Genomic DNA, 22,180 nt, shown 5'->3' with positions numbered 1-22,180 from the left:
TACTAAGTAGTAAGTACCAAGCAATCATTAAGTGCAGCTCATCGTATCTTCAAGAGTTATTATCTATTTTTTTTTTTTTAGTATACATATCCGATTAATCAATGTTTATATGATCCTCGACAATTGTCATCTAGCTCCGTCGATTTTCATTCACTTTGAACAACGTAAGAATTCTACAAAGACTCTAATTACTATCAGTGGCATAATTTTTTCAAAGTCTATATGAGGATTATTTGAAAATTTTAAGATGGAAAATGTGATTCTTTGAATGTTATATATATGTAGTTCAATTGACGCCAACAAATCTACATATATAACATTAAGTCTACTTCCATCTGTTGGGAGACTTGGTTAGTAGCTAAATAATTAGCTAGGGGCAAAGAGCGTGACTAGTTATTGCTTAACCCCAATGATGAGGGAAGAGTACCGACTAGCTAGATAACATGGACTGAATTAATGTAAACATATGTAATTATTACAAATTAACAATTATATAAATTACTTTCATAAGTTGTTATCTTAATTATTCTCTTTTCGTCTATAACTCTCACACACACACACTTACAGGTTCAATTAAACTCGAGTACATATATAACAACAATAGTAATATAACACACTACATTACAAGCTCCAGTTGATTATTAACTAGCTAATGAATTTTATATAACATAAGAAATGAATATTCTTTTCTATAATTAGTAATTTCATGATAGTTGTGTAACTTAATTTGATTTTGTATTGATTGTACGTAGTTGATTAATAGAGCGAAGGAAGGTGGTGGGAGAGTTAAGGAGCACAAGTCGGCTCTCTGACCATTATCGAGTGTGAGCTTCTTCTTCTTAATATTTGTGTCTATTTCATGGTCGCACGTTCCTTTAATACGACCACACAATTGTATTAAACTTTAGGACATGAGGAAAGTTTTTTCTTAGTCAATGAAACGACTATGCTGACGGTCGTTTTGTTCCTGCAACTAGCATGTTGAGACACATGACATGCAAACTTGTTAAACAATATGTTGGTGATGGCATCTCCAAAGTGAGCTACGAGCAGTGGTTCACTCACCGCTCTGATGTAATTGGCTTCATTTTTCCCTGATTTACTTCTCTTTGACTCGTCTTGGTTACAATGGCCAAGGTCATATCCATGTGTCTCCAAGTCTTTGATTTCAAAGGAACCTTCTTTCTGTACCACCTCCTTTACTTCTTTTTCGTTGGGGTCATAAAATGGAATGTAGAACGAATCTACCTTCGATGGACTCACAAGACCCTATAAAAATAAAATAAAATTTGATGACAAAATTGTTTGGTTTTCAAATCGAAAGTATCAAGAAACCAACACTAATATGTTGACGAACATAGAGCAGTCCACACATTTTCAATTGATTTTGAGTTGAAGCTTATAATTCCTCACAAAAATAAAAAATGTGAAACTATATATGTTTGAACATATTAATTTTGTCCAAGAAAAAATGATTTATCTAAATACCTCGACGACTAGGTCACGGAGAGATCTGGATAATAATGTCCAAAAGTGACAACAATCTCTATGCAATGGATTATCAATAGTGTTTCGACCAATGAAAGTGAGAACCATGCGTCCATTAGAAACCATCTCTTCAGAACGCAGTTTAAGAAATGTCGCGAAATCTGTTTGGAATTGATTTAAGTAAGCCTTATATGTACTTAGAGGACTTGAATTTGTGATGTACACACTCATCTTACTCTTCTTAAGCCCTTCAGGAACCTTACAATCAAATAGTTCTAGCATTAGCAATTTTCTTATCAATTTCTATACATAGAATGTTAAAAATGAAGTGTCAACACATATCATACCTTAGAGAGCCAATGGAGACCATAAGAGGAATGTACGAAATGAAGACTCCTCCGAGGGAAGAGCCTCGAGTAGAAAGAACCGGGGACTCCAGAGACAAAGTATGATTCTTTGCTCGTGATGTTCTTCTCGTTGAAGAATTGTATGAATTTGAACGTTGTGTTAAAATCGTTATTAGGGAGATCATTTAGACAACAATCTATTTCTGGTGGGTTTTGGTTCCTCTGTTGACATAACACATTGACTGTATTGATAATTTCAGACATCGCCAAGAATGTGTTTTGTCCAGATGAACAACCCAAATCAGCTACTTTAATGTATGTAGGAAAGTTTAAGTTTATCATCAGTTCCTTTGTGTTCTTAACCAATACCGGTTTAGCCTTTGATAACACTCTTCTCTGAATACACACAAACATAAAAAAAAATAAGAACTTGTTAGTTAGTAGATAATCACTTTCATGTAACCTTAATTAAATTAATTATTTTTCGTTTTTAACTCTTTTTATCCAAAGTTGCCCCAAAACAAACTAACCAAAATTTTGTCTTACAAAAGAAAATTAGGTTTCAATTTTATCATGAATTCAACAAACCCATTTTTTTTTTTAAAAAAACGACATAATAACCAATGTGATTCTAAATTTCTGCATGGATATGTCCTATAAAAAAGAAAGAATTATGAAGAAAACTTAAGAAACCTGAAGAAGAGAATTGGTGGAGTAACTGTTGTATCCATCTCCTCCACTCATACATAGAGGACTCACATAAGAGTATTTACTAATTCTTTCTTCATCGCCGTTTTTCATTTCATTTTCACTCTTACCATTACTACATCTGCATCACATATATAAAACAAATACGTATACAATCATACATATATGAATACATCTATGTCAAATTCACATATACAACTTTATGATGTGAAGATGAATAGGTGAGAAGAACCTTAAGGTAGGTATGGAATGGGTGAATCTTGAATCCATTTCTCGCAATAGTTTTCAAAAACGAGAAATATTATAATATGGGTATGTTGTTTAGGGAGGCTACCTCTCAGTCGTTTTATTTATAGAGGTGGGACATATCTTGAACGTGAAACACGCCGAGTTGTTGCAATACACAGTTGCACATTCAATCATGCCCAATCTTCCAATCTTTCTAGAGATATATATATATATATATATATATATATATAATTTAAAATTTTGTCAAATAAATAAAAGGGTGAAAATAAGCAAAAAAAAAAGGAAATAGTGGGAAATTAGAATTACGAGTGTTTCTATACAAGAAAAAACTTAGTATTGTAGTGTTTGTTTTTTCTCTAAGATGAGAATTTTATGATGTTTTGAAAGCTCATATCGTATCTCGATTCATAGATAGAGAATCAAAACACTATGTAAAGTGACATTATTGGTCGTAAAGTAGAATTATATAGTGAAGATCATGACGAATAAGTACGACCCCCATAATATTCTCAAATAACCATGATATTCTCGATAAGATTTAACGAAAAGTTAGAAGAAAAAAGGTTGTAGACACGTGTTTGTAGAACTCGAACTTTTCTTTAATATGTCGTCTTTTCTTTTTAGAAATCTGAAAAAAAAAAGAGAGGGGAAGAGGGACTACGCGGCACATCAAAGGAGTACGCGGCATGTATATAGTTTCTAGTAAATAAAAGAAGTAGACAAATTCAACCAGGCCTTGTGGCTTAGTGGTAAAGGGGTCACAGCTGTAACTTCCGCCACCAGGGTTCGAGACATGGTCATTGGCAGGTTTACATAGAGGAATTGCCAGCCTCGTGAGATTAGTCATTGGGCTTAGGAAGCATTTGGGAGACCCGCGGTTATTCAAAAAAAAAAAAAAGTAGACAAATTCTTTTAATGATGTTTATATTTAACTATTAAACGAGATTTTGTATAGTTGTGACATTTGTTAATGTCGTTATGTCTTGTTTCATACGTAAACACCACTAGCACTTATTGGAACAGAATCATCAACATGCACAAAAGTGAAATCCAAGCCATGTTTGGTGTTGTCGACTTCACGCACGGATAAATATCCTTAATCCATACTACAAATTATTTCCAAATCAATGAAACGACAAAATTAAGTGACCGACGTTTTATTCCCGTAGCTAGCATGCTGAGACACGTGATGTACGTACTTGTTAAACAATGTATCGATCGATATTAATGGCATCTCCAAAGTGAGCTATGAGCATTGTTTCAGTCACTGCTCTTAGTAGCTTTTTTTCTTTTTCCTGATTTAGCTCTGTGTGATTGTAAGCTACAATCCAAATCCATGTGTCTCCAAGTCGTTTACTTGGAAGGATCCCTCTTTTCTAATCATTTCCTTCAATTCTTCTTCGTTCGGATCATAATACGGCAATTTGAACGAACTCACCTTTGATGCACTCACAAGACCCTCTATCACGATAAAACCGGAACCATGCATGAACATAGTTAACAAAGTTGCACAAATGTGGATATCTAAGGATTTTTTCACCTCGAAGACTAGGTCACAGAGAGATTTGGATAACAAATGACAGCAATCCCTATACAATTGGATAACAATATCGCCCAAATTTGACGAAATCCACTATATTTTATATCGCCCAAATGTAAACAATTTCACATTCGAGCTTGGTCAATCTGACAATCTTTATAGAGATACATAGAATAAGTTAAAATAAATAAGATGAAAGTAAGCCAAAATGATATACAACATATTAAATTTCGAGGCATTATATTAAAGACAAGCCATGTTCTTGAGAGAGTATTATGGAACAGAGCATTTACCTGTTTAGCTATAAAGGATAAATTTCAACCATTCCGCGATTCAACAAACACCGTCGTTGTTCTTGCTGGTACAGTGAAGCCGCCAGAAAACGAGTCGTAAACTGATTTCTTGACTATTTCATCGCCTGACATCACCTGTTAGTCACTCAGAGTTAAATTATCGCCTTAGAGATCTTACAACTTTTCTAATACACAACAAACTGAAAGGTGAAAGCTTATGATATTGATATTGTTCTATTTTCTGTAATACGTGATTTACCTGAACCGGGTGTAATTCGAGCTTCCTGTCTTTTAGAGCGGGACTGAGATATGAGAACTCAGACGGGCGTGCATTGAAGATTACCACAATGAGTGAGTAGCTGTAGGGGTAACAGCACCATTACCGAACAATGTCTACACATATGAAGCTTCGAAAGATTTGTCGAGTTGTTTATTTTTTTTTTGCTTACACTGGATCGATCTGAGATACACTGGGGATACCTTTGTGACCATCTTCAATGCTCATGACAATGGCACCAGGGATTGATGTGGGGCCTGTGTTATGAAATCGCACTCGCTCCTGAAAAAAGAAAAACAGAGGTCATATCAGCCCACAAGCTTTTGAGATCTCTTACTTCATTTGCGGTGATTGTGAATGAGTCAATACAATCACTTAGAACCTGCATGAGCTTCTGGTAGTATTTTATGGCATAGCAAAAGAAGGATACTAAATGAAAAGTTTCATAAGAGCAGAGAACCCAGTGAAGAGAATTTATTAAACAGTAGTCATCCTGACCTGTATAGCCCTTGCTGTATCTAAACGAAAGAGAGGTGAAGAGTATCTGATGCGTAACAAATCTAAGAAATTGTGGAGGGTGGCAACTATGTGACTGCTCTTAGGCTTGAAGGATGGATCTTGTAGCCTCGGCTTAATCCTAGAGAATTATTCATTAGGAGCTGACTGGTATCAGAAACATGCAGTGGATGTATGGTTCTATTAGTAATCAGATTATTAAAGGCGATTTGGTCGGTACTTACAGTGGCCAATTGTGTTCGTTTTTCCCTTTTGGAGGAAGCCCAACACCCCAATTGTTGGAACTGTAGCTGAAGTCTAGCCTAAACTTGTCGCCGTTCATGTCGATCAGTAGGGGAATATATTTTCAGAAGAAATGTTTCATTAAAAGAACGAAAACGCAAACCTATTGAACCAGTCACCGGAATTGTAAGAATCACGATCAAGTGATTTCGAGCGTAGAATCTCATCCCCAGCATGGAAGAATGGAATACCCTTTATATGCAGAATAAAACATAGTAAGATTTGAACAGGAAATCTACTTGGTGTAATAGATTCGAAAATAATGCCCACTAGCCGTAGTTTGCAGTCCCTTAGTCTACATATCTCTAAGTTAAGTAGGAATACAGTAGAGAACCTGAGAGAGGGCAATCATACTTGACGCCAAATGATTGATTCGACACCTTTCATCAACAGATATTTCCATCGGTGTCTGCAAGAACAAAGCAGAAATAAGTCTATACATATCCTCAAGTAGAAATGTATGATGCAAATAAATAGAGAGTGGATGCACGTCTGTTGGCTCGCAGATACAACATGCAGAGTGAAGTGCTTCAGAATTGAATATTAATCAAGCAGAAGAAAACATTGAGCTGAAGAATTGAAAATATGGAAAAAAAGTTCAGACATCATATTTGTTTTATTACCTTCAAACTGATAATGTCAAAGAGGGTTTCATTGTCATGAGCAGAGACGTAATTAATCTGAAACCACAGGGAAATGCTGGTATGAGCATCACAGATTTATTGGTGTTTGATTCACTTAAATGATGAAAGTGAAGAAATGAAGTTGCATACAGTTTCTGTTGGCAGTGAAGCATATGCAACAGGTTTAGCATCATGCATTAAAACCTCTGATCCCTTCACCTACAAAATGAGAGCCATACATCATAAAAGGTGAGGCAAAAATTCTTTGTGAAAGGTTAAATAGTAAAGTGTGACTACTTACATACCTCCTTTCCTTCGTGGTTGGTCAGCATATAATCCTTCAAATTTGCTGCCATACCAGTCTAATCCATGATGGAAGTAAAATGAATATATCAGAAAAAGACTTTCTAGAACCTAAGTGTTGCAAGATATCCGTACCGCTGTCACATTTCAACTAGTAAGATAACAGAATGTAGTAAGCAAGGAGAGAGCATTGGGAACAGCTATGAAGCGAATTTGAGAGCAAGTTGAGTTTGGGCAATCCTTAAGCCTTGATTTCAGAAATCTGATTACCATATTGCATATGATATCTAACAGTGATCATTACCTGGATGTGATTTTTCGCAGTAGAAAGCATCAGTTCCTGGGTAGCTTCTGAACCATGGTCATGACCGTTAGGCTGTCCATAAAAGGGAAAGTTAAAAAGTGAAGAGAAGAATTTTACATATTTCTAAGCATATCTCTACATGAAATAAAATTTACGGGCAAATAAGGATACACCGATACATGATGATTGATGGCATGGAAATCTCATTTCTCACTACAATTATTCAAACACTTACATGGGCAATACAGCCGTAATGTGGTGTCTATTCCAAGCAAAACCACAGACATGAATTGTTGGTAAAGCCATGAATATAAATGTAAATGTGATGATGTGGTTTAATACCATATTCTTCATTTAACTGATAAGCTTTATAGGGTTTACATGAGGAAGAAGAAAACTCATGGAACAGAGGGGACACGTGGGCAGAGCTAAAAACTTTAGTGATTCAATATCTTGATTGGTAACTGCACAAAAAAAAAAAAAGAAGCCAAAATACCTGTAACAATAAACCTGTAATGAATCCTTGTTGAAGAGGATGACCAAATGGAGATCCACCAAGAGTTGCATCTCGTATCCGGTCGTTAAAACTGAATAGAGATTTAAACATTCCAGGTAAAACAAAATGAATCAGGAAAATGTTGTACAATCGTAGAAGAAAATGACAAGATGTCCAATGGATTAACTAAAAAGGTAAAAGGAACTTTCAAACCTTCCAATTCCTGTCCCGCCTAAGTTGAACTGTGACGCATTTATTCCACGTCCATTTTCAGCAACTTCACCAAAGTTCCATCCTTCACCATATCTGATGATGAAGGGATAGCACAACAAATTATATGGCCAAAATTATTTCATAAGAAAAAGAATAAGGACACAACAAATGTCAGAAAACTTGCATCTAAGTCCGATAAATAGCCAGGACTTACAAATAAATTCTTGAACCATCAACTCCATCTGTTTCCTTTCTCAAGCTACCAATTGCAGATTTTGCGTTTACCTAAGGAATATCGATATTACAACTCACCTCAAAACTTTTGTAACATTACACTAAAGCTAGTGAAATAACATACTAACTTCTGAAGAAAACAGTAAAGAAAGCTATCAATCATACAAATAAAACATGCAGAGTAACAAAGCTGCTTACCATTGTAGCTTTCATTATATGACCCATAAGATCAAAACGGAAACCATCAACCTGACAGAATCAGCACATGATCAGACAGAATATAAAAGGACAAAATAAACTTTGTGTAATAAAGCAGAATACAATAAACCTTGTTATGGTCAGTCGATCAAAGGTTGAAAGATACATGAGAAAAATGCTAATATTTTTTTTTTTAGGGAGGGGAAGAAGTAGCAAGATGGAAAAATAATCAGAGTAGATTACAAGCATGTAGTCAAGTACCTTATAGTTAACAACCCAATTTAATAGATCATCCCGTATCAGACGATCAACCATATAATGCTCGCTGGCGGTGTTGTTTACGCATGTACTATTTTCAATAAAACCATCAATGTTCCTTCTCAAATAGTAACCTGGAACTATCTAAGCAAATACATTTTGTCGTGGAAGATAGATGAGAATTAAGGCTAGACAGTTAGTTATCAAACTGAAATTAATTAAATCTTAGTTAGGTGCACACCTTATCAAGAACAGATTCGTTGTCATGTGGCCCACTTGCATGCAAGTGGTTGTAAACAACGTCTAAGACGACATTAAGACCAGTACAATTAAGAGCCTGAAAAAAGAAGCTACATAAAGAGCCAACTCAAAAAAACATGAGGCTTGACCATGTAGTCATCAAACATATTGTACGAATCACTACAAAGTTTAGCTTTCAATGAGCCTATTAGTGTTGCAAATCACCAGGACCAGTATACACTTACTGTTTTCAATATCCAAACAGGGGAAAAATGCAAACCTGAACCATTTTTCTAAACTCAATTATGCGGCATGGACCAGTCGGATCACTAGCATAGCTTCCTTTTGGGACTCCCCAGAGCACAGGATTATACCTTCACAAAACAGAAAGCTTGTGATTAAGGTGATTGCTTCATAATGAATGAAGTAACTTGTGTCAAACAAACTACCCCCAGTTATAGCCATCATCATTCTGGATTTCTGTAACACGAGCTTGTGCCTCAGTTGAATCAGGTGGTAATCCTTCCAGCAGACTGGTATCTACAATAAAAAGGTCATACTTATGTGTACAATAAAAAACAGAAATAGGACAGACGACTTTGTTACTTTGGCTTATGTTTCTATTGTCTGAAGACTTGAGGCCTTTTTCCGGCTTTTGAGCTCTAACTTGAGTTCAATAAATAAGCCCTCAGATTTAAAGAAAAAAGCATCCCAAAGAAGAATCGTTCACAGTCTATCAAGTTTTAATGTGTGCTTGAGACATCAAATATACCCTACCTACGGACTTCCAGTTCTCCTTCTCATCATCAACATCACCAAACTGAAATGTTGGAAGAAGATGTAGATGGGTAAGACCTGCATCAACTAATTTCTGAAGATGTTTCACACCTGCAGAATCCTGCCAAAATATCTTATGAGATATGGCACAAAACATGATGAATCCGAGTATCTTTGCTGAGCAGCAAATGTGTCAGAAATAAATCAATAATAGAAATACAACTAAAATTTGGGATCACCAGGATAACATATGAATTTACACAGCACAAATCGATAAAGATGATAAAGTTATGCACATGGACAAAGATATATGCACCTTTGAAGTGAAAGCCAGATATCCACCACGATTTTCAGGCTCAACAGTCTCATCATTGGCACTGAAATAGCAGGTAAAAATTAGATAAACGAGAAGAAAAGGGAAATCTGCATGAGCAAGTAAAATGACTCTACAATTTCAACAATGTGATTCAAAGATTAGACCAAACAAACAAAGGCCAGAAAAATATCCTTTTTCTTTGTCTATTCAAGAAGTTACTGTTTCTTGGTTGCGGGAAGAGAGGAAGATAATTGGTAAGAAAGAGTACGTATATTTGTGACGAGATGCTATGTTTTGCCCCATGGTAAAATTAAACCATGAATCTGGAAATTGGGTATAATTACCTGAAATCCCTCACATGCAGCTCATAAATACTTATATCTGAGAAGGATCTTAGGCATGGTTTCTTTTCTGCTAAGTTGTCCCAACCTTCAGGTTTTAGATCATCAGAATCAAGATTAACCAAGAAAGTTTTGCTCCCATCTGCTGAAAGCCTGCTTGAGAAATACAAATCACATATGACTCATTTTCAAAAAAGTTTGTATGGGGGTATGCTTTCAAGCCAATTGAAAAATACTATTACCCCCGTGCATAAGGATCATTAGCATAGCAAGTTTCCAATTTCATGGTGCTTGGATGGTAGACTGATACTTTATACACGTAATAGCATCCTTCCCAACTACAAGCTCCTTCAGTGCTCCACACATCGGTAGCCTCTTTGAGTGGGCAGATTTCCATCGGACTCTTGTCAAGTGGGTTTTTATAGATGCAAACAGATACTGCCTACTTAAATGCACAAATGAACACGCAGAAAGAGTTAATTATATTTAAGGCAGGTATAAAAGGCAACACCATTAACCATTTCCAACATACTTGAGCAGTGGGAGCCCAGAGGTGAAGAGAGACACCTTCTGGTGTAAAATGTGCACCCAGGGGACCATCATATGGGAACAATTCATCCAGGACGCCAGGCAACTGCAAACCAGTTCCCTGAATCAGCCGTTTGTCCGCTACAGAAAATTAAACAACCACTAAATAATTCAGTCTCCGTAAGTTTCTTAGTGTTGGCAATGAGTTATCCTAAACAAGAAAGGGAAACAAATATGAAAATATAGAAAATGTAAATGAAATGGTAAAGAAAACTGTTACCATCAAAGCAAACAACAGCTAACTGGCTTTTGACAAGATCCCTGATATCCAAATCTTTAGGAACTTTGAACGATTTGTAATTCCTAATATGTGGAAACTTCTCAATCACCTGAAAATCAACCTTTCTACTTTGAATTTTTTTTTTAAAATCCCCAACAAATTCTGTACTCTTATGAAGCAAACATAAAGCAGAGAGAATGCACAACTCACATTCTCAGGAAGTGAACCGGATTCAGCTTCAAGCTTGATTCTTAAATCATAACCTGAAAGCCAATGAACTTGGATTAATATTTAAAAAACCTTCAGGGAGAATATGGTAACAAACTTAGAGATAAGATTAAGCACCATCGATTCCATCTTGGCTGAATGATAAACCAGCACTTTTGCTCGCATACAAGTAACAAGACCCTTCACCAACATCCACATTCCAAGCAATTACGCCTTGGGTAACCCAATACGCTCTTGCATAGATCAAACAATCAAGAAACTGACCAAAATTTTGATGCAAACGTTAAAAAGAAGCAAAATCAGTAACATGATCGGTCAACATTCCAGCTCGAAAATTGAGAGGGTTTAACCTGAGATTTGGGACTGGAGACTTCGAGCGACATAGGAGATGAAGCGGAAGACGAAGAACAGAGGCAGTGAAGCGAAGTTCTCGACGGAATTCTGAGACGGAAGTTAGAGATTGACGAAACAGGCCGACGTCGCCACCGCGATCGAAGATTAAAATCAGCGGCGAAGATCTGAGGACGCGAGACGGAGGTGGAATTGAGAAGATGAACGGAGCCTGTTGGTGTCAGTGTCAGTGCCATTCTTCTTCTTCTTCTCCGACTGATGATAGTTTCAGATGTTCTCCGACCGTTTGTTCTTCAAAATATCTATGAATTTTCTTTTTAGTCCCTAAACTTTCTTCTATCTTTCAGTTATATATATAACTACTCATCCTGTCAAATTGACCCTGTCCATGGAACACGTGTTATTAAATATTGATAAATTCGACCAAATAATATAAAATCCTAATTATTCATATGAGGACCAATCAACAAATTATTAATTTTTACGCTATTACTGATCCGTGATAAGCTTCGACGCGAAACGGATCTTAGCTAGAATCTCTTGGCCGAATCGATATCGCACATTTTAACTAATTGTGATTTTTTTGGTCGGATGAGCTTTACTAACACGAAAGTAAGACCATCTTTATTGGTGGTCTCTTAACACAACTCTTAAGTTAAGAGATATATCTTATAACTAACAAAAGTTTCTTAAAGTCTCTTAGCTAAGAGACTTTTGTTAGTTATAAGACATATCTCTTAGCTTAAGAGTTGTCTTAAGAAACTATCGATAATGTTGCTCTAAACTGGATTTGGTATGTCCATCAACGATAATGTGATTGAGAAATGCCATATGTATTAATGTGATTCCTTGCGAAGAAAGCCATCATAAGAAGAATATTTACATTGTCGACGGATTCGTTCGTCCAAGGAGAAGTTTACAAGAGCGGCTTGCTAGGTTTTCGAGTGACGATAACCCTTTAAAAAATATTTTACAGGTTTAGGGATTTAATTAGGTGTGAAGATAGTAATTTATAATTGTTTTTTTTTTAATCTTTATCATTACTCTGGTTTAGGGCATCATATCGTTTAACCCCTTCCATTGCTCTGAAATTGGGAAACATGAATCAAGACCTCATCCTCATACTTCGATTCCAGTCAAAGCTGAAGCGAGATTGGACAACAAATTAACTTACAAGTAATACGATAGTGAGAATCGTACTCTCTCGTAGCTTGAGAACCTTTCAAATTCGAAAGAAAATGGAAGTCAACAATGTACCATCGTCGGCACCGGAATCTCCTCGATTGTCTCCTCAAGCAAATCGACGCCAAAAATCAGAAGATTTCAGAGACTCACAGCTTTCGCTCGCTTCTAAAATTGCTACAGATGTGGTTGTGGGGATCCGACGAAATCGACTACTCATCTCCCAAACCCTAGATTCTTTCTATCGAAGAAGATGGGGAAAGATACGGTTGCTTCGGCGGCAAACCAAGTTAATAAATTTACAAAAATAATCACCCGGTCTGGTTTATCAAGTTTAATAACCGGTTCACTTATCTGATTAGAAAATTCCATTTCCTTTCTATTTGGGCTTCTGGGCTGGTCCATGTCGTGGTTCTCTTATCCACTTTTTTTCTTTCTAATTGGGCTTTAAATAAACTGGCCATAAGCAATTTGTCGAAAAAAAAATAAAAATTGTTAAAAATGCTCCTTTTTCAATATCCCTTTTCAAAAATGCTCTTTTTAAAAGTCCATTTTTAAGTTTGCCCTCTTTTAATTTTTAATGACCATTTTACTTTTATTTGAAACAAAATTCGGTCCACAAAATACAAAATATTTTTTGGCGGGAAAAGTGATCCCGCAATTTTCCCGCCAAAACACTTGTAAAAACCTTGTAAAATTTTCCCGTAAAAATTATTCCGCCAAAAAATTTTCCCGCCAAAAATTTTTTTTGCGGGAAAAGTGATTCCACAATTTTTTGCCGAAATTTTTTTGGCGGGAAAAATTTACAAGGTATTTTAAAGGTTTTACGGAGTATTTACAAGTGTTTTGTAAGGTTTTACAATGTATTTTAAAAGGTTTTACAAGGTACTTATAAGGTTTTATAAGGTATTTATAACTTGTAAAACCTTATAAAAAACTTGTAAAACCTTATAACTTGTAAAACCTTATAAAATAGCTTGTAAAATCTTATAATATCTTATAAATACTTTATAAATACGTTGTAAAACCTTTTAAAATACATTGTAAAACCTTATAAATACCCTGTAAAAACCCTTTAAAATACCTTGTAAATTTTTCCCGCCAAAAATTTTCCCGCCAAAAATTTAACGCCAAAAAATTTGCGGAATCACTTTTCCCGTAAAAAAAAATTTTTGGCGGGAAAATTTTTTGGCGGGAAAAAATTTTACGGGAAAATCTTACAAGGTATTTTAAAGGTTTTACAAATTTTTACAAGTGTTTTGACGGGAAAAATTGGGGGATCACTTTTCCCGCCAAAAAATATTTTGTATTTTGTGGACCTAATTTTGTTATATTTCCTTATATATTTATGATATCTTTTATTAAAAGAAGGGTAATTTAGTCATTTTGTACATAAAAGAAGTATTTTTAAAAATGGACATCCAAAGGGGGCATTTTTGAAAAGGGGTATTGAAAAAGGAGTATTTTTGTGAGTCTCCCAAAAAAAAAATCTCTTTTTCTGCAATTTAAATAAGTTAAAACCTTAATTAAAAAAAAATGTGAAATCTGAAGCTAGGGTTTTTTTTTTGGTTTGAAGAAAATACTAATGTAATCAGTTTTTGGATCAAACTTTTAAATTCGGTGGGAATCAGAAACACTTAGGTAAGGTTTATGGGAAATGAACACCGGTGTACATCATTATAGCTGCTCGTGTAGTTGTAGTTTCACATCAAAAGTATTCTCCTAAACAAATCATAGAAACATTACATGTTTATTAAAAAATTATATTATGGTGGTTAAAACCGTGTTAACTAAAATTTATATTATTCTCAGTTTTGCTGCTTATTTCACATCATCACATTATTATTCGGTGTCTTGTTATTATTTTTGTAATTTAACTATCACCTAATGTTGTGAATAGATGTTCTCAATTAAACTATTTCTACATCATATCATCACATCACAGAGTTTTGTTACTATTTCTACATTGTCTTGTTGATGTTTATGTAATTAAACTATTACGGAATGTTGTGAATAGGTGCTTAAACATTTAAAGATGGAACTAGGGTATGGGAATGTCACGATAATAATGAAGATGTGAAAAATGGGGATAGGGGGTTTCTCTTCTTTGCTAGAGACCTTGGCAGAGACTCTATCCTTAGCGTGATCATTGAGGTGGTGGAAATGAAAGTAATTATGTATTCTGCAGTGTCGGTCGAAACATTTTAAGTGCCTTAAGCGGAAAAAACAAATTGTCAATCAAAATATATTTTTCACAATTTCTAGAAAATAATCATACCATTTATGTCAAATGTAGCTGTATAATTTAGTTGTCATGAATGAATAGATATTTGATTGCTAAAACTATATATATATATATATTTATATGTATATGTTTTTATGATTACACTTACAAATTTTGTAAGTTTTTTTTGTTTAAACCACTTCATAATCATACATATACACGTATTTCAGTAAAGAAACAAATAATATGGACTCATATGATTTCTTAGAGAATTACATGGCTAAATTCAATACTAAGATAAACTTGACAAATCTCGTACAAAATAGACAAACATTTACTTATAAAAATGTGAGAAAATATACAATATTAAGTGGAAGCCCTAATTAAGCAGCCACTTCCCTTGCTTATGTTAAGGATTTATGTGTTTATTTCTATTATGATATTATTATATGTAAACCATATTATACTTCGATAAAATCTCTGATGATGATACTGATATATGTATGTTTTTCAACATTTGACATGTCTGATGACTTTTCTCAACTACTTAGTTCAAGCCTTATGATGAGATATTGAGATCCACTACCACGTTATGTTAAGAGAGCGATGGGGTTGTCTCCTATAAAACAAGTTCGTCTAGCTTTTTTGTTATATTTGCTTTTGTTTCTCGAAGTTGTTTCTATGTTTCCGTATTTTCGATATATTGCTACTACCTATTAATTTCCAACTCTAAACAATTCTAGTTGTTAAAAGTAATTTCTCCTTGCATTCCTGCCAATTTATGATACCATTATTTCTCAATCTATTTTGAAGAAACAAGATTGATTGACTTCCCATTTTTTATTTTTATTTTCTGTTAATTTTGGGAAATAATTATGACCAAATATTTATACTAAGAGATCAATCTTGTTTCTTCAAAATACGATTCTTTTTTATACATACGATTTTTATTTGAGTACACAGATGGTGGGATATTAAAGGAGTTAATAGCGCGAAACACCTTGTTTTTCAACAAAACAGCTTTTAATACAAAATTGGAGTAATAGATTAGGAATATAAAGAATTTTAAAAAAAACAGTTTTTCGGCTTATAAAATATAGATATTTAGAAAAGCCATACAAATCGAAAAATAACATTAAAAAAAAAGTAAATTAGGGACAGTGACGCCATCTTTAAAGATTTGTTTGATCTGTGTTTGTGTTTGAGCAGAAGATGTGAATTTATTTCCTCACGTACTTTAAAAACCTCACATACTCTTCCTATTTGAACCTAAGACCAACAAAATACATTAATTTTTACGCTATTACTGATCCGTGATAAGCGTCGACGCGAAACGAATCTTTAGCTAGATCTCTTGGCCAAATAGATATCGCACATTTTAACTAATTGTGATTTTTTTTGTCGGCTAACTTTAGATGTTCAATGAGCTTATTAACACGAAAGTAAACTGGATTTGGTATGTCCATCAACGATAATGTGATTGAGAAATGCCGTATGTATTAATGTGATTCCTTGCGAAGAAAGCCATCATAAAGATATAAGAAGAAGATTTACTTTGTCGACAGATTCGTCCATGGAGAAGTTGACAAGAGCGGCTTGCTAGGTTTTCGAGTGACGATAACCCTTTAAAAAATATTTTACAGGTTTAGGGATTTAATTTGGTCTGAAGATACTAATTTATAATTGTTTATTTTATGACTTTATCATTACTCTGGTTTAGGGCATCATATCGTTTATAACTAGCTCCTTGCATTTCTCAATCACTTTTCGTTGATTCTACTCTCGATCTCTGATAACTTGGATTCGGATTCAAAGTAAGCCACTACTATGTTAAATTTGGGCTAATTCTGGGCTTCCAACTAAAAACCAATTGGCAATTAGTGGATTGGCCCTAACCCTTTATATATTATTGATTGTCCCATCAAACTTCCGATGTGGGACTTGGATTGTATCTCCAACAATCTCCCCTTCAATCCAAGGACCACATGGATCTTAACACACCTCCTCGATCCCTCACTCGGACCGATAATAAGCCCCTTTCTCGGCTCCCATTACTCGGGTTTGAGGTATGTCCGTATCCACTTTTCTAGGTCCACCAGAATTTGAATTTTGGGCTCTGATACTATGTTAAATTTGGGCTAATTCTGGGCTTCCAACTAAAAACCAATTGGCAATTAGTGGATTGGCCCTAACCCTTTATATATTATTGATTGTCCCATCAAACTTCCGATGTGGGACTTGGATTGTATCTCCAACATACTAATCTGTGATAAGCTTCGACGTAAAACGGTTCTTTAGCTAGAATCTCTTCAAATCATGAGCTCATTTTAACTAATTGTGATTTTCTTTCCGGCTAAGTTTAGATTTATTAACGATAACATGTTCAAGGAGCTTATTAACAAGAAAGTCAACTAGATTTTGTATGTCCATCAACGATAATGGGATTAAGAAATGTAATAATGATACTCTTGGGTAATAATAAAGGCGGATAATATGATTAGTGAGCTTTACTTTAAACATCGAGAAAGGTTGCATTTGTATTACAAAGTTAAAAACACCAAAAGAGCTTTGACTTTGTCCTAAGAGAGAGAGCTTTCTACTCTGCAGTCGTATTTGCCTTCTTACCTAACATAAACCAAGAAAGTTTTTACTTTGTTATCAAGAAAATCAGGAACCAAGAATAAAGAATCAAATTTATGTACCTAGGTGACGACAAGGACAGTGATGGCCGTATTTGCGACGTTCGTGGACAGTCGATATTCCACCATTAAGAAGCAGAACAGTTAGTTTGCGTCCCCCAATGTCACTCCCATTAAGTTGGGGCGCCTTCACTGCTACGTCCTCTCCACGAACTGACACTGTAGCAGAGCTGAAAATATCAACAAAGACACATAACTTTTTAGTCATTTAATGACTTGGAAAGTTGAGAAAAACGGGAGGAAGAGGCCACTCGCTAACCCATTGCCAAAAAAGACACTCGAGATCTTTCCATATGGAGAGAAAAGTTGAGTCAAATGTGTCTTGATCTCATTCTCCCTAAGGGAAGTGTCATATCCTTCAACCTTTAAAATAGCGGAACTGCAATAATTATTGGATTGCTGGAGATGAATGATACACATTATATATTAAAGATACAAAAAAAAAAAAAAAAAAAAAAAAATCAGTTTACTCGTTTGCATATGTCGGAAACGGATGAGCTTCAACAGTGACATTCCATCCTCCCACGTCACTTCCGTTAAGTTGCAACGCCTTATCTACCGCGCCTTCTCCCAGAAAATAAATATGACCACATCTGTGAAACCAAAAACAAAAACACTTTAGAGTACAATTAGCATTTAAAAAGAGCTGGCAGAGAAATAACTGGAGGAAGAAGAAGCCACGCAACTTCCAGAGAGTATGGTAATTGTAGTTTTTGGAAATATAAACATCAGTGATCTCTCCACATGAAGAGAAATGTTTTCTCAACGCTCTTATACGACATCATTACGATGAAGCCCAGTGTCATATCCCATAACCCTAATTCTCCCAACGTTGCTGCAATAATTTGATCAACGAGACAAGAACACATCTTAAACATATCAAACAAACAAACATAAAACAAATATCATATCTATTTACCAGCTTTTTGGAATGGCTGCATCGCTACCCTTCAGAGACAGTAATTTCAGCCCCTAAGGAGGTACAAAAGATCAGAAATTATACTAACTTCAAATATTTCGTTTCAAACAGAAAGGTTAAAGATTAATCCTTGTGAAGAAAGCCATCAGGATATATATATAAGTAGAAGAGTACTTACTTTGTCGATGGATTTGCCCATGGTGAAGTTGAGAAGAGCGGCTTGCTAGGTTTTCGAGAGGCAGCGATAACAAAAGATATTATTAGGGATTTAGGTCTGAATAAGGTTTTTATAATTGGCTTTTTTTTATCTCTGGTTTTAGGCATCATTTTCGTATATCAAATGAATTCTGCCTTTTTTATTCCTTTTTTAGTTGGATTGTAAATTGAAAACATTTCAAAACTTTTGCCTATAATTATCACTAGGCTACATATCCAATTCTTATGATTTCTCATCTATCAATAAAAAGTTAAAAACACAAGACAGAATAATGAAGTAGGGATTGTAACATGAACACGATAAGCTTCACCGCCGACCGTTACATGTACATTTACATTTCTATAGTAACATGTGTAAACAAATTTTATTCAAATCACCGGAAAAAAAAAAACATAGGAATGATTTTCATCAGACCGATACACACATGCGTGAACGAAGAAAACGAAACCCTAATCATCGGGCGTTTAAGCCTTTGGCCAATCATATCTTTTCGCAGGAGGCGTCCTGGGATCTTGTGTGTAATAGATCCCATCCTCTCTTGCTATCCACAAGTACGTAGGCCCCATGGTTGCTTTCCACTGAGATCTGTATGCATCAAACGCTACGTGGAGCTTAAAATCAGGTCCTTTCCACAAATTACACCAGAAAAGTGTCCTCTTCCAAACATTATCATCAAAATTGTTTTTGGTCATTTGGCCAACGCGCAAAATATGATCACCAAGGTGGTCGTCCTTAGATCTACAACGCACACCGAGGACTTTATTGTTCAGCTCATTCTTGACCAAGAGTGTACTTATTCCGATTGTATTTCCGATGCATACACTAAGAAGAATCAAGAAGATGAAGAGATTCTTCATATTGTTGATCAAATCTCTTTGGTCTATGATTTCTTTCTCCTTGATGCTTACTTATATACATCTTCTTTTCTGTTTATAGACATTGATATTTTACAACAACAAAAATAGGACAAAACGGTTACCAAACTTGTTCTTATCTTATTTTTAACGGAAAAAAATAATGTAGTCTTCTTTTAAAGTGCGTTCAAGCTGATCTTTATATAGACAACAAAAAATTAGGAAAGATATAAATGTACATTTCTGATTTGAGTTTATGCTTTTCTAATCAATTTTGAAAATTTGAATATTTTTTCCCCATATAGTCTTCATTTTCAATACATTTGTTTAATTCTTCTCTAATATTTTTATGTTTTCATAATTTTCTGATTGACTTTTTATTTTTCACTAAATTATGACCTTTCTCACACGGATTTTTTGAAAGATTTAGTAAGTTTTATTGTAATCATATATAACCACTTTGTTTAAATTTGATCGAACCAACCATGAATTTAAGACTAACAGGTTTGGATTTGGAAAATCGCAAAATATGTTTTTAAATATTCACTAAAAATAAATTAAAAAATATTTAGTCTAATGGTTGAATTGGTTATAAAAAAAGTTTCATAATCTAAAATTTAGTTTTACCTTTATAAAAAAAAACTTATTAATTAATTAAAAATAAATCAAAATACATTTTGAAAAAAATAATTTAGTGACAAACATATTGTTACTAATATGACATAAATATATAATCTAAATAATAATCCATGTTTTTAACAAATTTTGTTTTATTATAAATATTTGTATAAATTTTTCGAAAATAATATCTGAAAACAAAAATAATTAAGTAGCCACGAAGAAAAAGAACAAACTGAAGTAAAAAGAGGAAACGATAGAAGTTTCATGTTGGATAGAAGAAAGAGGAGGGAGAGGTGGTGATTAATTTTCTCGTTCGAATCTACGACGGCATAATTAAAATATAACGTATATATAATCTACATTCATATGTAATGACATGTTTTCGAGTCTCCGATATTATTATTTTACATTTTGTGTTATTAAATTTTCCTAGATATATAGTAAGTAATATTGACATCAAACCAAGAATATTAATTAAACATAAAATTAACAGCAACTGGTTATGATTGGTTTACATCCAGATATACATTAATTCAGGAGTCCTGTAGTTAAAGGACAAGTAGAGTCCTTTCGCACCGGCGTACCATGTAGCATTTGCATTATTTTTCTGAGAGGGGTTCATACTTGACTTGTAACTTACAAACGTGCGGTGATGCGCCCAATGATTTCCTTGGCGTAGATCGCATGTAAATTTCGTCTCACGGAAATAAGCATCGTTGAAACGCCAACTTAGTGGTGGGTCATTGCGATGCAAATATATGACACTCAGATCGTCGTCCTTCGAATAACAATGGACCCTCAGGGTTCCGTTTTTTGGTAACCTGTTTACTATCATTAATACGTTTCTCCCGTGCGTATCTCCAATGCAAAACACTAAAACAATGAGAACAATTGTGAGCCCTTTCATTTTTGTTTATCTGGGGATGTTAATTAGATTGTTTTTGTTTTTGTTTTTCTTTATAGAGATTGAGATTTTGATGTATTTATACAAATTTGATCAGTATATGATTTTTTGAGGTTATGCGTTAAAATCTGTTTTCTCTTTATTTTTTGAGGTTATGCGTTAAAATTAGAAATGGCTGGAGAATCGAGATGGTCATCATGTAGACATGGCTGAATTATTTAGTACTATTGCGTGGTCAATATTTTTTCAATTATATCTAGTTGCCAATTTTTGTCGAGTAATTTTCTTTAAGAAAATATTTCAACCATAAACTTAATAAATGGTTTAAAAAATTGAGAGAAAATTTTGTAAAATAAATATATGAGTACATTTTAAAATTATGGTCTAGTTTTCGTTCTTATGAATATAGTCGTTGATCAAAGTTAATTATTAAAATTTCGTAAGACAACAATATGAGTAAATATTTGCTTTTCAGTTTTAAATAAATGGTGGGAGACTTGTCTCCTCCTCTCATACCAAAAAAAAAACAATATGAGTAAATATTAAAATTTTAAAATAATGGTTAGTTCTCGTCTATTCCTAGGTCAGTATATTATAAACTTTTCTTATATAGTAAATTTCTTTTCTTAGTTGGTCAGACATTCCCTTTGTTAGCATTCTTTTCTTCAGTTTTAGTCGATGCTTTATTGAAAAATATATAGTTTGTAAAACAGTCATTGATGCCAATATAAATTTTGCCAACATGATATAGTTTGGCAAACCTATTTTAAAGAAACAATAAACATAGATAAAGGTTACATTAGAAGGGTGGGGGGGTGGGGGCACTATAGTGGCACTAGTTCACTAGGTTCGTTCCTTTCACCCAAGTACGAAACCTCTCCTTGATAAGCAGTTATATATGGTCTCTTAAGTGAGCCCCCGACATAAAGATTTAAAAGGTTACGTCGATATTGATGGAGTTTAGACATTAGTAGTAGATATTAATTCGATAAATTATGAAAAGACAGTATAAGTGGTTAGTAGCAGCCGACTTAATTTGGCCATTTGTATCTCCACTTGGTTGGTTGGTCAGCAAACACCTAAGTGAGAGCTCTCTGGAATATTCTTAAGTGATAAGAATTAAAGAAGGCGGCATTACTTACTTACTAGTAGAAAGAATGAGAACAAGTC

At 34.3% G+C, this 22,180-nt stretch overlaps 3 protein-coding genes and 1 long non-coding RNA gene across 5 annotated transcripts; all 4 read right to left on the bottom strand.

Annotated features, from left to right (window-relative positions):
* Positions 1 to 778: 778 nt before the first annotated feature.
* Positions 779 to 3,014, bottom strand: LOC9307160 (salicylate/benzoate carboxyl methyltransferase). 2 transcript variants are annotated; one of them, XM_021023727.1, is made up of 5 exons: positions 2,878 to 3,014; positions 2,529 to 2,664; positions 1,836 to 2,231; positions 1,489 to 1,746; positions 779 to 1,269 (listed from the first exon to the last, which is right to left on the bottom strand). In XM_021023727.1, exons 1-5 carry the CDS (start codon positions 2,964 to 2,966, stop codon positions 898 to 900), a joined length of 1,251 nt encoding a protein of 416 aa, XP_020879386.1. In that variant the 5' UTR covers positions 2,967 to 3,014; the 3' UTR covers positions 779 to 897. The 2 variants fall into 2 exon arrangements, with proteins under 2 accessions (XP_020879386.1, XP_020879388.1); XM_021023729.1 differs by having other exon boundaries at positions 2,776 to 2,963.
* A 1,388-nt stretch (positions 3,015 to 4,402) lies between these two features.
* LOC9309215 (pullulanase 1, chloroplastic) lies at positions 4,403 to 11,702 on the bottom strand. Its single transcript, XM_002871043.2, has 28 exons — positions 11,390 to 11,702; positions 11,157 to 11,298; positions 11,022 to 11,074; positions 10,812 to 10,920; positions 10,536 to 10,672; positions 10,246 to 10,445; positions 10,007 to 10,156; positions 9,663 to 9,723; positions 9,347 to 9,467; positions 9,019 to 9,109; positions 8,850 to 8,943; positions 8,571 to 8,666; positions 8,333 to 8,473; positions 8,072 to 8,122; positions 7,854 to 7,924; positions 7,640 to 7,732; positions 7,427 to 7,517; positions 6,931 to 7,002; positions 6,629 to 6,685; positions 6,474 to 6,542; positions 6,324 to 6,380; positions 6,035 to 6,109; positions 5,804 to 5,892; positions 5,643 to 5,720; positions 5,401 to 5,539; positions 5,075 to 5,184; positions 4,885 to 4,984; positions 4,403 to 4,760 (listed from the first exon to the last, which is right to left on the bottom strand). Exons 1-28 carry the CDS (start codon positions 11,624 to 11,626, stop codon positions 4,650 to 4,652), a joined length of 2,895 nt encoding a protein of 964 aa, XP_002871089.1. The 5' UTR covers positions 11,627 to 11,702; the 3' UTR covers positions 4,403 to 4,649.
* A 5,448-nt stretch (positions 11,703 to 17,150) lies between these two features.
* LOC110227871 lies at positions 17,151 to 18,670 on the bottom strand. Its single transcript, XR_002331533.1, has 5 exons — positions 18,593 to 18,670; positions 18,415 to 18,467; positions 17,966 to 18,330; positions 17,499 to 17,874; positions 17,151 to 17,421 (listed from the first exon to the last, which is right to left on the bottom strand). It is a non-coding gene; the product is annotated as an uncharacterized LOC110227871 (long non-coding RNA).
* Positions 18,671 to 18,900: 230 nt separating this feature from the next.
* LOC9307158 (S-protein homolog 21) lies at positions 18,901 to 19,526 on the bottom strand. Its single transcript, XM_002871042.2, has one exon. It carries the CDS (start codon positions 19,486 to 19,488, stop codon positions 19,096 to 19,098), a length of 393 nt encoding a protein of 130 aa, XP_002871088.1. The 5' UTR covers positions 19,489 to 19,526; the 3' UTR covers positions 18,901 to 19,095.
* Positions 19,527 to 22,180: the final 2,654 nt, after the last annotated feature.

This window comes from Arabidopsis lyrata (genome assembly GCF_000004255.2).
Source record: "Arabidopsis lyrata subsp. lyrata unplaced genomic scaffold ARALYscaffold_6, whole genome shotgun sequence".
Taxonomy (NCBI): Eukaryota; Viridiplantae; Streptophyta; class Magnoliopsida; order Brassicales; family Brassicaceae; genus Arabidopsis; species Arabidopsis lyrata.
Note: the sequence above shows the minus strand (reverse complement) of the source record. Positions and strands in the feature narration are given on the sequence as shown.

Coding starts and splice junctions, on each gene's coding strand:
- LOC9307160 (XM_021023727.1), bottom strand. CDS start 2,966: ATGATTGAATGTGCAACTGTGTATTGCAACAACTCGGCGTGTTTCACG. Junction 2,665..2,877: donor ATAAATAAAACGACTGAGAG/GTAGCCTCCCTA, acceptor TATGTGATGCAG/ATGTAGTAATGGTAAGAGTG. Junction 1,270..1,488: donor TCCGTGACCTAGTCGTCGAG/GTATTTAGATAA, acceptor TTATTTTTATAG/GGTCTTGTGAGTCCATCGAA.
- LOC9309215 (XM_002871043.2), bottom strand. CDS start 11,626: ATGGCACTGACACTGACACCAACAGGCTCCGTTCATCTTCTCAATTCC. Junction 11,075..11,156: donor CAGCCAAGATGGAATCGATG/GTGCTTAATCTT, acceptor ATTGGCTTTCAG/GTTATGATTTAAGAATCAAG. Junction 9,110..9,346: donor GGAGAACTGGAAGTCCGTAG/GTAGGGTATATT, acceptor TTTTTATTGTAG/ATACCAGTCTGCTGGAAGGA.
- LOC9307158 (XM_002871042.2), bottom strand. CDS start 19,488: ATGAAGAATCTCTTCATCTTCTTGATTCTTCTTAGTGTATGCATCGGA.